Below are 14,404 nucleotides of genomic sequence, written 5' to 3' on the forward strand. Positions count from 1 at the left end.
GTATAAAAATAGGAAGAGGAGCAGAGGGACTTGCCGGGGAAGGAGCAGAAAACAACATGATATTTTGGCACAATCCAACCGAAGTTATACTTTTGTGCCCTGTTGGTTTCATTGGGAGAGTTGAACTGTCTTAAGACTGAAACCAGTGAGAGGTCAGTGTGTCTGTCTGTGACAGGACGGCCTGTGCTATAGGGGCAAGATGGGCAAAGGAAGAATAGGCTGCATCCCAAGTGCCAAGGCTTTTAATGTGGAAAAGCATTTCCACACACCTTTTCTGCAGAAAACCTGAGTCTCTTGGTCAGTTGCTACGTGGCAGTGGGATGAAGATCTCCCAGTGGCAACATGGCCAGGTAGGGGATTCTGGGCAATACCTTGCCTGTCTCTCTGCTTCAGAACAGAGAAGGTTGCAAAAATTACAAGATCCATTGTGCTAATTAATACACACCGGCACATCGTCCACAACAGATGTGTACGTGAAGAGCTGTGTGTTCAGCCCCTCACCTTCCCAACTGTTTGTGCAAAAGAAGTTTCCAGCTTTGCCTGTTGGCGATTCCACCTGCAAGTAAAAAAGAAGAAAAAAGGATCCAACATTATTTTCAGATAAATCTTATTATCACTGAAATTGATTGGTATATAATTTCCAGGACAGTCTCTCTCTCTCTGTAATACCTAAGCAATGACCAATGAATCTGCATTCAGTATTCAATCATTTATTTTAAACATTATTACAACTACCATTAAATCATGGAAAACTTGCAATTATGATGATCATTAATGAAACATGATTATATCAGATAACGCTGCATAACTAGATTTCTAAGATTTAGCTTTCAATTTAGCCTTATTAATCCTGAGATAGTCACAAAAGCCATCAGGGTCATTTCAAAGACTGCATACTCTAAGTAATTTCAGTACAGTGGTGCCTCGCTTAGCGACGTTAATCCGTTCTAGGAAAAATGTTGCTAAGCAATTTAATCACTAAGCGATTTTAAAAAGCCCATAGAAACTCATTCCCCGCGATCATCGCAAAGCAATTTTTCCCCATAGGGGCCATTGCTAAGTGATCGCTCTGGCTATGGCTATGGCCAAAACCCCATCACTAAGCGATTTCATCATTCAACAGAGCGATCGCTAAGCGAGGCACCACTGTAACTGGTTCAGTTAGGCCACTGAAGAGACTTGGCTCTTTAGGCAGGCCTTCCCTCCAGCCAACACTTGCTTTTTTCTCTTTAGTTTTCCTTCCCCCCCCCATCTTGGGGGGGACTAATTTTAATTATGTTTTATAACTGTTCATAAGCCGCCCCGAGTAGACTCTGTCTAGAGCAGCGGGGTAGAAATCAAATAATAAATAAATAAATAAATAAGGCCTGTTGTAAAGTAGAAAATTACTGCAGTGCTTTAAAGACCTCAGTCAGGGGGAAATTAAAAATAAAAATCTCACCCTCATTTTCTGTATCTTGACATAACAAATTTCTTTGCTGCACCAATGAGAGTTCCCAGCTCCCCGCTGAAAATGAGACTCTGTCTTAGAAACTACACCACCCCTGTTGTTTCTCATCTGTTGTTCTGTACAGCTTTATTCCCTTTTCAGGGAATCCTACATAGGAACTATAATGATTATGCACATCTTGGAGTTACTTCTGCTCCTTCCAGATGAATCCTGTGTAGGAATGTTTGCCATTCTGTGCAGGAGTTGTGCACTGTCTGGCATTTCTTCCAATTTCCTACAAGATTTCACATGCGGAGGGGAGAGGGGAACAGGACTTTTGCACAAATAAATCTTCCTGCAAAGAGAAAAGAGGGTTTTTGCTCCTGATTCTTGCCCAAAGCAGGATATTGCAAGATGCACATCCATATCAGAAGCAATCTAATCTCAAGAGTTAGAACCAGACACAAATGACTTATGTTTTACTGTAGAAGTTATGGATGTCTCTGAAAACGGAAGGCAGAAGTTCTAATTAAGGTACTAGGGCTATTACCCTCTGTCTACTACCCTCATTTATCATTACTGCTTGCTTCTAACAATCTAACTATGAATAATCCAATTCATTTCCTAACTACCTCGACAAATAAAATATGGCAAGTTTCTGAAAGCATTTGCTAACTTGACTTCTTGTTGCAGGAAATAATCTGATTTATAGCCATTTCTTGGCAATTTGAGGTTGGTTTAGTGTGGCCTAAAGTAAATACACGGTTTTACTTGCCTCCTGTTTGATTTTCTTCAGCAAAGGAGATCCACTTTCACGTAGGCCTGACACAATGCCAGATTCATCAGACTCTTGCTTGATAACATCCTGCAGGTCCTCTACAAGATGAGTTGGCGTTTGAGGCTTAAAAAAAAAGAGGGGGGGAAGCAAAATCCATACTTAAGTGATCCAAATTGACTGCATTCAAAGTGAAGAGAATGAGTTTTTCAGCAGCAGGAAACTCCTTGCAGCACCTCTTCCTGATGAATTTCATTTATATCACACTGCCTTTATTTCTTACCAGAACTTTTAAGGGTCCATATTTGAATTCTTGAGCTGCAAGTGCATTTCTAAATGGGGTGGGTGTTCTTGGCGAGCTCTCCAGGATTGATCTTTTGATAGCTGGAGTTCTGAAGCTGAGACCACAATGTGAAAAAAGGACACAAAAAGAGAGCAATTACATAAAGTAGTTTGAATAGTCATGATTCTGATTTAGTTAAAATTTAGCAATAGTTACAACAACAATTTCCCAGTTCCTGTGAACTCTCCATACTATAAGGATGCTCACAAGGCCCTGCTTTGCAAGGCTGTTTCATGGATTGTGAAACGATATGTAGAAAGCTCTGTGAATACTTAAGAAACATATGATATAAAAAAGTGACCCAAATCCTCTTGCCTACTAACAGTGGTGTAAAACAAATGGTGCAACCCCTGGCGTAACTGAGTTGTGTGATCCAGCATGCAACTGATAATGTGTATGGTGATTTCTTAATTTGGGGCAATTTGCCCCTCGAAGTTACACCAGTTGTGTAGATACACAAGAGGATTTTGGCCACTATTTATTATTTTAAAACTGGTCTGCTGAATTGGTTAAGTAAGCTGTATCAGAGATAGTTGGTGCAAAATGCATCTATACAAAAGTAGCAGCTCCAAATGAGCAGACAAGCACATGTGTCAAGTTGCCTTCCATTGAAGTGAATGGATAAATCATCTTACAAAACCTCTGGGGATTTTGTGTATACCAACAAGCATTTGATCTGGATGGAAGAATCTCTAAACCATACCAACAGTAGCCAATAATTGTGTTGTTGGTGATGGTGACGATAATGATACAGAGGTGCTTGAGGAAAAAAGATAAAATGACTTACATATTGTTCTCTTTCTGTGTCTTAAATGCCTGGTCCCTGTGAAGCGGTGTTGTGACAGTGACTTTATGAGTACAGAGAGGAGTGGAAGTTAAAGTAGGATTGTCAAGATCCAGACTTTCTTGGCTGGACGAGGTGTTCAAAAACTGGAAAAAAAAATTTAAAAGATGGCTTTCAGAGGTAAGTATATCATACAAAATAAAAGTAATCTCAAGATAAATGAAGAGAAGTGCTTCTACTGACTCACACTCTAACTGTGTGTATCAGGACTAGCACTGCCTGGCAAAAGGGTAACACTTGCTTGTAGGACTCCCAAAGGCAAGTTTCTATTTCTTAGGTCTATGCAAATGAATTCTACTCCAAGATAATGCATGGAACCTAGTATTTCTGTTTTATCACATTGAACTTAATTGGGTACTTGACCCATTCTAGGAAATCTAATAATATAGGACTTTGACATTTGCCCACTGAATAATACTGAATACTATATCATGCAATTAAGTACTGTATTTAAAAATGCCTAATACCACCACAGTCCTATTTCCTCTATATTATAATAAGTAAAGAATGTAAACAGCATTTTGTAGTGTAGAATTTACATTTATGGAAAGACAAAGCTGTTACGGTACAATTTTGGAAACAGAATTTCAGTGGCAGCAAAGATGAACTAATTAAATGTATTTTAACTCATATTTTGAGGTGGTAGTCTGCAAAATTAATTAATGCACTTAAATTAATGCATCTTTAAATCTGCTTTATCCCACTGAATTCAGTAAGATGAAGACAGTTCAAGTATGTCCAATTCAAGCTGGTTTACAGATGACACTATGCAGTCATGTACTTTCTAAATCACCCAAATGTTTTCAATATCAATAATAATTTAATGTTGAATTTTTTAAACAAAACTTGTTACATTGTGGTGTAACATGACTATTTTATACTGCCTGTTTAGTCTGACTTTTGGTGGAGTCCCTACTCTGAAAAACACAGAATAATAATCAGTTATCAGGAAGAGAAATGTTAGATTCAACAGCCAAAGGAATTTAAAGTTACGTGCAAAGCAAACAAGCCACTAACCCCTTAAAAAGCACCAGGAATCAGACACACAGGGAAAAGGAAATTGTCAGTTAGACTGTTCACAGTCTGAAGTCAATGACAAAGAGTGAGCAGGAGATTCAAAATCAAAACGTCATTGACGAGTGCAACATTGATTAGTCAACTGCTCCAAAGATTAGTTTCTCTATGTTAACACCTCCGCAGCTTTGAGAATTAGTAGCATGGGCGCAGAAATCTTGCTCTACCTGGGAGGGAGAGAAGGGCAGGCTTTTGACAGGGGAGCGCTTAGGAGTTGAGCTGCTGACACCAGCAAGCATGAAGAACTTATTATGGTCACTGGCTAAGTGGCTGGGATGCCCTCTCTTGGTGCGCAGAATGACCAACGGAGCTGTGCTGCATTTTGAGTCAGGCAAGAACTTTGGCAAAGCAAGGGAATCCTGACTCAACGGGGTTTTGCTCATGTTTGAGAGAGGGCATTCTTCAGGCCTACAGGCGCTGGCCTCTGTTTTGCCTGAGGGAGCTTGGCTGGGCGAGGTGTCTGCTTCTTCAGAGAATTCAAAACTGCTGAGATCACCCCATGATGAAGGATCCTGGAAACAATGTGGAGGGGGGAGGGGGAAGCCACAGGTCTATGAGACAGTACATCACCCTCCCTTGTAAAAATAAGTAAATAGGTAAAGCAGTAATTTGCTCCAACAGAAGGAAGAAAAGGAAAGGAAAAACCCACTGTTTGTCATTTAAATCCATTTTTATCCAGTTTTGAATTTTTCCTTTGGCTAAAATATTGCTGCTTAGTGTAATAAATTACTAGAGTAGGCCAATGAATCAGTGGGGATTTGGTGAGCCAACCCCCCCATAAGTTGATTCAAATGGGCCTACCTTAATTGTGACTTACTGTAGCATTGAATCAAGGAGGTGTTGACTCACTGAATCCCCACTGATTCAGAGGGCCCTGTGCAACTTATGACACTAAGCAACATGATTTCAGCCAATGCATGAAAATCAAAAGCAAACCATCCAAATTATGGATTCTTATAAACATTAAGACTTTTTCTTAACCAATAGTTCAATCTGTAAAAGAAAAAAGCTACCATTGCACAAAAATGTGCTGTGTGGTAAAAGTGCTTACAAGTGAGCAGTCCTGCTAAATGAAAAAAGAATGAATCAACGTTTCATGATATTATTGTGACGGATTTGTTTCAAAAAACATTTGGCCTAAAGACCACTATATGAATATTACACTCTTCAGCTCAGTAGAAACAATTTTTAAGATCTTGTGTGGTTCCTTGATATTTTCAAGAAAGAAAAGTACCAATGCTATGTATTTGTAAATAAACAAATAAAAATAAAATAAAATATAGAAATCCAAGTAAGTATGCATAGTTCATATACCTCAGTTCTATTCAAGAAAACTAGAAATATATTCCACATCTTTTTTTTAAATCCTACAATACAATTTCATTGTTATACAGTATTTATTTTTTGAAGACAAGTGGGCAAATTCTGATTATCTACTACAAGGGTTTTACATACACTTCTTAAAGAGAACTCTCTATCCATGTTTGATGAATGCTGGAGCTTGCAAACCATAAGCCAAGCTTACTATACTGTAGTAAACTCTGCCTAATGTTTACTCAGGAATTAAATGTTTACTCATGTCATTCAACAGGATTTACCATCAAATCATCATGATCAGGATGGTCTGCAAACATTCTTTTTGCAGTGTGTAGTTCCCTCCCCCTGCCCTTCCTTTGTAATTATACATCACTGCCTGTACTAACACTGGACACCATATCATTCACTGAAGAACAGTATATGACAAAAATATTAATGTAAAATTGGCATTCAACGCCAACCCAATGCGATCCACGTCTTAGAGGATGACCATTTTACTCACAGAATCTATTAGCTGAAGTGTTTCTGCAATTTCTAAGAGGTTCTTCACATTATCCAGGAAACTGCTCTGGTGGACAATCATGCACCTTGAAGGAGAGGCGCTTTCTTCAGGCAAGCAACCGTGGTCCACTGGTGGAGATGGAGTGCAGTGATGATGCTCCCCCAGAGAGGAAATGGCTGCCCTGTTGCCACTAGTTCTGCCACTATCTGCGATGGTGGTGCTGTGCCATCCTGAGTAATCTGAAGTGTGATTCTGTGTCTAAAGGAAGGGGGGAAGCCAGGGAGGTGGGGTGGGAGGAAGAGAGGTAGAAGGAACTTAGCAATGAAATTGCACAAGGCATCGGATGACTGTTGAAGGAAAAGATAAATGTGGTTGCATCATTTAAGCACTTAATGCCTATGAAACAGTTGTCAAGATGTTTCCTTTCATCAGTGCAGCAAGAGTTTGTTTGAAAGGGTAGTGAATTTATTGCTCTCATTTTGGCATTACCTCATCTTGTGCAACAGCTCTGCATCCTGGGCACGAATCTATATAGGATAATGAGCAATCTATAGCTACACTCATACACTCTACCTGCAAGGTCTGTGAAAAGCCTGGTTTTTTTTGGGGGGGGGAGGTGTTCTGAGAAATTCAAAACTGGCAAGATTTTCCTGTCATGAACTCAGCCTAACCTGTAGGATTTAAAAATTAAAGATGGTAAAATCCACAACACATTTAAGGCTGCTGCTGAACTTTCTGCTGATTTTTGCAGACCTGGATTAAAAGAAGAGTTGCACTTTTCATTTGCACACCTCTTTGTCCTTCTCCTATTTCTGTCTAGAATTACAGCTTACACCAATGCAGTGAAAAGGCTGTACAATCGATGTGGTTAGGAAAGCAGAAGAGCAAATTAACAGAAGTCTCTTTCCAGGATGACCATGCAAAAGAAGAAGTTGCAAAACGTGAATTAGAAATCAGAAGTGGCCAAACTAACATGTCATGCACACATTCCTTTGAAGATAACTATAAAACAAATTAATGAATTAATTATACTTCCAACTTCTTTGCTGGCTATTATCTGCAATTTCCACATTAATTCAATATGTAAGTTGGTTTGCTATTTCTCACAATCACACAATAAATATATAAACTTTATTTAAGAAATAAAATAAAGGAGTTAAGTAATGGCCAGCTCTAGTTCCACACACGCAGTTGCAGAATCTAACTTTCTCCATGCAGAAACATTACCAAACATGCAAAAATCATGACGTTATTTGGGCCGAGATTCCCAAACCACCTGGAGTTGGAATATTAAGTCTTCCTAGGCACTTAAGTTTGACTGTGCATACCCAAGCAGTGGCATGTAAGTGGTATGGACAGAGCAAACAGGCCTCATGTGTAGACAGATCCAGGCCTGTGCTCTTTGTTTATCTACTTCATGCACAGACGCCCACTGGCTTAGCAGACTAAAAACAAAACCACTCCAAGACTTTGGGGGATGGAGCAAGGAATGGCATACTTCTTTAGAGTAGACACCATTTCACACATGCAACCTATTGAACCGAAGTGTCTTCAGTAGTTTGAGGATCAAGGCCCAGGGCATAATATATCACTGAAGCAACGGAACACAGCAGACGGGAAATAGGCAAGAAAACAGGCACTACATTTTCATTATGGAAAGCATTTCAAGCTGTCAGAAACACGGATTTTACCCTGAGAGTATAAAGTCAGGCGGAGACTGATTGTTACTATTCTGAAAAGCTGAAACAGTGGGTGGCTGTTGCTGCTCCCAATTATTTATTTCTTACATTTACATCCCACATTCCCTCCCATGAGCTCAAGATGCATCGCTCTCTCCTCCTTCCACTTTTATCCTCCGAAATCTTGTTAATGTAGAGAGAGTAACTGGCCCGAGGTCACCTAGCGACCAGAACCTGTATCTCCCCAGTTTTGTTATAATTTGGAGGTGGGTGGCAAACACAGGCAGCAGGTGAGGGATGCAAGCCACGGTGTTTTGTTCCATTCAAATGGAAATATAGAGCCTTGATTAGTGCCAGAAGAAAGAAAGAAAGAAAGAAAGAAAGAAAGAAAGAAAGAAAGAAAGAAAGAAAGAAAGAAAGAAAGAAAGAAAGAAAGAAAGAAGCACTGGGGTAAAGCTGTTATCCCTCCATCCAAGCACATGGTGACATCCTTACTGGTAATGCCTGTTGCCCTTTCAGTTCATTCTCAGTCGACATAAGTAGCAACTCTAATTCCTTTATTCGCTTTTCTTTCTCAGGATCTTCATCATTATAGTGTCTCTGCAATTAAGAGGTAGGGAAAAAGAGAAAGTAAAGGCCTGGTTGGCTGCTGCAGTCAAAACGGTAACGATGGCTTGCTACCTTGAAGAATTACAGCTGAACTAGCCATTGCTGTGCAAAATCTGATGCCTCTGCTAAACCTGTCCACAGATGTTATAGTCAGAAGCATGAGATTTTAAAGACAGCATTCTGGTTATTGTTGAAGTGGACACAGTTTGCCCTGCTAACCATTTATTTATGAGCAAAACCTTTTTCCCCCAGTCCCATTTTCGTTTTGCCACTTGGCTCCTGTTAAATATGGCAAGCAAATCAGAAGCCAGTCTTGGGGATGTCTGCTTCCCCTCTTTCCTGGAGCTACAACCCCTTGTAGTTTATTTGTACAAAAGATAAGTATATTTAAAGCTAGCTAGGACATCTCTTGCAATATCAATCCAAAATTTGGTTTTGGGAAATCTTTGAGTAGTCGTAACTGCTATGAACGACGACAAAATGCTAAATCACACAAGCCCAGTTCAGGCCTTTATCTGAACACATATAGGACTAAAAAAAGGGGTAGGGACATGGGCACACAGGCTCTGCCCTCTGAACATCTGCACATGCTGCTAAATAACTCACACCTCCACACACTGAGTGTGAAAGTCTGCAGAAGGCTTTGTTACCATGTTCACTTGAACACGTGGGAACTCAAACATTAGCTCTCCTGGTCACAGGATTTCCAGTAAATACAATCTGAACATGGTTACAAAGCTGTTTGCAGGCCTCTGTGCTAAACCTACGGCCTACGGTGCTGCTGGGTGCATGAGACATCTTTGGGCAGGGCTAATGAGTGTGCCGCCTATGGCATTACTACCCATTCAAACCCACCTGCGTTAAGACGAATGTGTGAAGTGGGTTCTGGGTAGGGAAACATTTGTTTCCCAGAAGGGAGAGAAGCTGCAAGGAAGGACTGTGAGTTTTCTAGACTGGCACGCCACTTGCTGCCATCATGCTTGGACAGTGCTGCATACGGACAGGTCCCTATGTTAAAGAGTTGTGCCTTTTAATTATTTATTTATCCAGGGGGAAGAGCTAAGGCTTCTGCATCCAAATTGCATTTGAAATATATAGCAAATTGACTCCTCAAATTATCTTTAAAATGACCAACCTGAATAGCTGCCGTGGCTGGTTGAGGAACATTAACAATATTTACATGAAGTGCTACTGGATACGGCATCTGAGCAGAGACCTAGGCCAAAACAAAACAAAACAAAATGGTCCAAATTATTTTTGTGGTGGACATGCTTGACGGTAACATCAAACATACTGAGGTCTTTCCTGAAATAAAAACAATATCCCTTTTCATACATAACCATGTCAATATCTCCTTAATATAGGAGTTCTCAAACTACCTTATAGCAAGAATCTGTTTATCAACAACAAAGGGATGTAACCAAACAAGACACAAATGGGGTGAGGACATTTTGTGCTGGGATGCAAGCTAAGCATCTGAGAGTAAATGAGTGCATGGCTTGACTTCTAATACTTGAAAGGAATAAAAGTCCTGCTTCCCATAAGCATCTGCTTGGCCAGAGTGGGAAACAGGGATTACAGATTTGATGGGCCACTGTTTATCTTCCTATCATTCAGCAAGCAATCTTTCTTGTTCATTCAAACTAAGTTAATATGTTGTTGCACAATCCCTGAATCCACCACACATACAGCATAACAAAAGAGAACTTAAGTCTTAATAAGAGGAAGATGAACATGGTGTACAGTGGTGCCTTGACTTACAAACGTCCTGACATACGACCATTTTGGCTGCAAAATTTTGCTTCAACTTGCAGCTGGAACTTCCAGTTACGAACAGAAAAAGACAGGGAAAAAAGGCAGGGAATTCAAACTGCTAACCACTGGTAGGCTTCTTTGTAGCTCTTTCGCACCAACGGTTAGTGAGTGTGATCAGAGGAGGCTTTGGACTGCTTGGTAATGCAAGGTGGTGGGATTATGTTTCTTTGCTGTGATGGGTCTTGCGGGTTTTTTTGCTTTTTTATTCCCCCCCCCCAATTTCCGATGGGTCTTGCGCGATTTGTTTGCTTTTTGGGGTTTTCCCTCCCATTTCTGATGGGTCTTGCACGGTTTGTTTGCTTTTTGTGTTTTCCCATTTCCGATGGGTCTTGCACGGTTTGTTTTTTTGCATTTCCGATGGCTCGTGCAGTTTGCTTTTTCGCATTTCCAATGGGTCTTGCACAGTTTGCTTTTTTTGCATTTCCGATGAGTCTTGCACAGTTTGTTTGCTTTCTGCTTTGCTTTTTTTGCATTTCCAATGGGTCTTGCATGGTTTGTTTGCTTTCTGCTTTGCTTTTTTTTTTTGCATTTCCGATGGGTCTTGCAGAGTGTTTGCTTTCTGCTTTTCCTTTTTTTGCCTTTCCAATGGGTCTTTCACGGTTTCTTTTTGCTTTTTTTTTTTTTGCATTTCCAATGGGTCTTGCAGTTTGCTTTCTGCTTTGCTTTTTCTGCATTTCCGAAGGGTCTTGCATAGTTCATTTGCTTTTCTTTCCTTCCCCCTCCCCCTTCGGCTGGAACAGATTAATTGCATTTCTGATGGATCTTACAGTGTTGTGGGTTTTTTTGTTGATTTTTTTCTTCAGCCAGAACAGATTAATTGCATTTCAATGCATTCCTATGAGAAATGGTGCTTCGATTTATGACCATTTCGAGTTACGACTGGAGTTCCGGAACCAATTAAGTCGAGGCACCACTGTATAACTGACTTCCAGTTCAAATACAGTACATCAAGAGATGGGTTCTGGCCAGATTTTTTTGTTTTGTTTCTTTGAGAAGGGACTTCAAAATATTTCCTTAGAAATGTATCTTCTTTGCATGGGCATGGAATGCTGTGCTTAACCTATGTGCTTTCCATTCTATAAGCATGGGTTGTGGAAAGTACCCATTAATAAAAATTTTCTGAGGAGGAACCAGACACCTCTTTACAGAAGCTCTGTTACTGTCCAGCTGCTTGTGTAAAATTGTGTTGCACAAGCAGGACACAACAGGATACTGGCCATAGGAAAAATATGGTACTTAATAACGATTCACAGTACCCATTGGACCAATAGCTAGCTTGTGTCAAAAATTCAAAATTGAAAAAGCATTTAGTAGCTAACACTAAATGCCCTGTGAGCCAATCTTATGTTTACACTCAAAAGTAAGTCTCCCTGAGTAATGGCGATTAAACAAGTTCACTGATTTCAAGTTGGAAATGTATTTTTTAAAAGATAAAAAATTACTAAGCATGTTTTAGGCAATCCTATAGAAGTAAATACCATTGTTTTACTGGGGCTTATTTCTAAAGTGATGAAAAAAATGCTGCTTGGCAGAGCACGTCTAAGATCTTTCCCTGTACAATTTACTTCTATTTTATGTGCAATTTATTTCTATTCAGTGTACAGAGCTGCAATCTACACTGAGATATCCTACCCAAGTACTTTTCCCAACCACAGAGACTAGTAGGTCCATGTACATATAAACACATACTCTATGCAGGTACACACATCATTTTTCAATCATGGCCAAGAGTGACTTGGAAATCTAGCTCGTCTCAAGCCATTAAAACTGTTTCCATCAGCTTACATTTTGTGCCTCAGAAATATGATAGTAAGAGTAGTCACTAGTAGCCGGAGTGGCGGGGTCTGCTGACAGATGCACAGAAGGCGGCGTGTGGGCAAAGCCCATTAAGTGGTTATTTTTTGGGTAAGCTGTGGCTACTGATGACTGGCTGATTTTAGAAGACTCCTGGAGATAACCTTCCTGTTCAACCTTTCGACGCATTGTAGAATTCCAGTGGTTCTTGATAGCATTATCAGTTCTGCACAAAAACACAAGTACATGAAAAAAAATTACTGAATTTGCAGGCATGATTCTGGCTAACTGGCAAGAGACAGTAGTTAACATGCAACATTTCCATAATCATCTAGGAATCTCTTGCACAATTTAACGGTGCTTATATCACATTATGCCATTATGTTCACATGGCATGAACTTCTACTGCTGTTTTTAAAATATGCAGCTATCCATACTCAATTTCAACAGACTCTTTTATCTTTTTTTTTTTTGGATGGGGGGTGAATTAAAAACTAAGGAAATCAAATACTGGCATACGAAACAAGTCTCGGTGCATTCTTGATTCAGATTCTGACGCCAGCTGCTATTACTCTACTGTCACACCATATTCCAGCTAGGGGAATTAATCACTTCAGTTGTACCTCATCCCTCATGCTGTGTGTGATGCAACAAGCATGTGGAGCAACTTCCTGGTTTTTTGGTGTATCGGCCCCATCAACTTTGTTAAATGCCTACTGCCATTCCAAAGGGAATTAAGCACAGAGATCATGCAAAGAAAACAGTGATTCCCTAAACAAATTTTCTAGGAGCATAGTTAAGTTCTACCTAGCTTCAAGCTGTATGTGCAACTTAAGAGTGAAATTCAAATGCCAGCTACCTTCACAAACACTTAAAACTAAGTAACGTATGATCTTCTTAACTAAATGATTTCAGAAACCTGAATATGACAGGAATTTGAACTCTGACAGGATCAAGAAAGGAATAGAACTTCAAACACTTTCTCCCTAGGTGCTATTTACCCAGTCTCCCACCTTGAGTCCTTTCACTGGGAGAAAAGCAACAAACAAACATATAAACAAACATGTTAATCATTTCTATTTTTAAAAAGTGAGAGATGAGTAGCCAAAGATTGCTTTCATCTAGGTCTGTTCCTTCGCTACTCCTCCAAAAATCTTAGGACAGATCTTATATGACACTGCAATTAATGCTAAAGAAATACTATCATTTAAAGAGCTGTTTTGTTTTTGCAAAGCCCTTTGAAGATCCAAAAGATATTTAGGTAGAGTTAACATCATCATAACCTTATCGTTATTATTTTGTGCTATTAAGTCGGATGGATTTTGTGATTATGCTGTTATGTCAAATATATTTCTATTTATTGCAGGTGTTCGTATGTTTCCAAAAAGGAAGTACTAAGTCAGTCATGTTTTTTCCTCTTTCCTCCCTTCTCCCAGAATTGGGTAGCGGGAAACAGACCCTCCATAGGTCCTGCGCTCCACAAATCCCCATTACGGTCGAAATGCTGAAGATGACATTTCCTTTCTTCTCTGTCACATAAGAAATAACCAACATGGTCATATGGCAGGGATCTTTGATCTCCAGAGAGTCACTCCATCTTAAAATATTTGCAACAGGTTTTTCTCCACTCCTTACACAGAAGCATCCAAGCTGCTTGTTCCAATGCACAGTTATCATTTAAAGAAACTATAGAAAGTAAATTGCTTTATCTTCCAGTCACCTTAATAATATTGCACACTTATGTCATCTGGCATGACCCTGTAGCAGCTTGCATACATTTCACTCTTAACATACAATGTGTTTTTCTGGGAAGAATAGCAAAGAGAAAGTGTCTCATCAGTCCGCAACCCCCACCCCCCCAAATAGACCTTTCTGTACATTGCTACATGTTATTCATTACCTCCCAGGTAGCAACTTGGCGATTTCTGCCCATCTGTTTCCCAGCCTCTTGTGTGCCTGGTAAATAATTCTATCTTCTTCTTCCGTCCAGGAGGTTTTCTTGACTTCTGGATTCAAGTGATTGTGCCATCGCTCCCTACATTGTTTTCCGATCCTTCCCTTCAAGTGCTTAGCAATGACAGACCAGCGCTTGGGGCCATACTTCTGCACGAGCTCTATCACCTTCAAACAAGCACAAAAGCATTGCCTCTAGCCTTTAAATGTTTCCATAAATAGCACCAAACCGTAATTATTTTCTATTGCTTGAGTGAAGACTAGGGCTGT

The 14,404-nt window shown here is 39.9% G+C and overlaps 1 protein-coding gene across 2 annotated transcripts in view; it reads right to left on the bottom strand.

Annotated features, from left to right (window-relative positions):
* MYB (MYB proto-oncogene, transcription factor) overlaps nucleotides 1–14,404 on the bottom strand; it is a 47,747-nt gene that overhangs the window by 20,092 nt on the left and 13,251 nt on the right. The window contains exons 5-14 of one of the 2 annotated variants that reach the window (XM_020779662.3): nucleotides 14,082–14,302; nucleotides 12,173–12,407; nucleotides 9,708–9,788; nucleotides 8,459–8,563; nucleotides 6,285–6,542; nucleotides 4,633–4,977; nucleotides 3,335–3,477; nucleotides 2,488–2,602; nucleotides 2,205–2,330; nucleotides 446–556 (exon numbers count right to left, since the gene is read on the bottom strand). In XM_020779662.3, the coding sequence (XP_020635321.2) occupies nucleotides 446–556; nucleotides 2,205–2,330; nucleotides 2,488–2,602; nucleotides 3,335–3,477; nucleotides 4,633–4,977; nucleotides 6,285–6,542; nucleotides 8,459–8,563; nucleotides 9,708–9,788; nucleotides 12,173–12,407; nucleotides 14,082–14,302 (1,740 nt within the window). The remainder of the gene's footprint in view (nucleotides 1–445; nucleotides 557–2,204; nucleotides 2,331–2,487; nucleotides 2,603–3,334; nucleotides 3,478–4,632; nucleotides 4,978–6,284; nucleotides 6,543–8,458; nucleotides 8,564–9,707; nucleotides 9,789–12,172; nucleotides 12,408–14,081; nucleotides 14,303–14,404) is intronic. The other variant, XM_020779667.3, reaches the window with a different exon arrangement.

This window comes from Pogona vitticeps, chromosome 1 (genome assembly GCF_051106095.1).
Source record: "Pogona vitticeps strain Pit_001003342236 chromosome 1, PviZW2.1, whole genome shotgun sequence".
In the NCBI taxonomy this organism is placed as follows: Eukaryota; Metazoa; Chordata; class Lepidosauria; order Squamata; family Agamidae; genus Pogona; species Pogona vitticeps.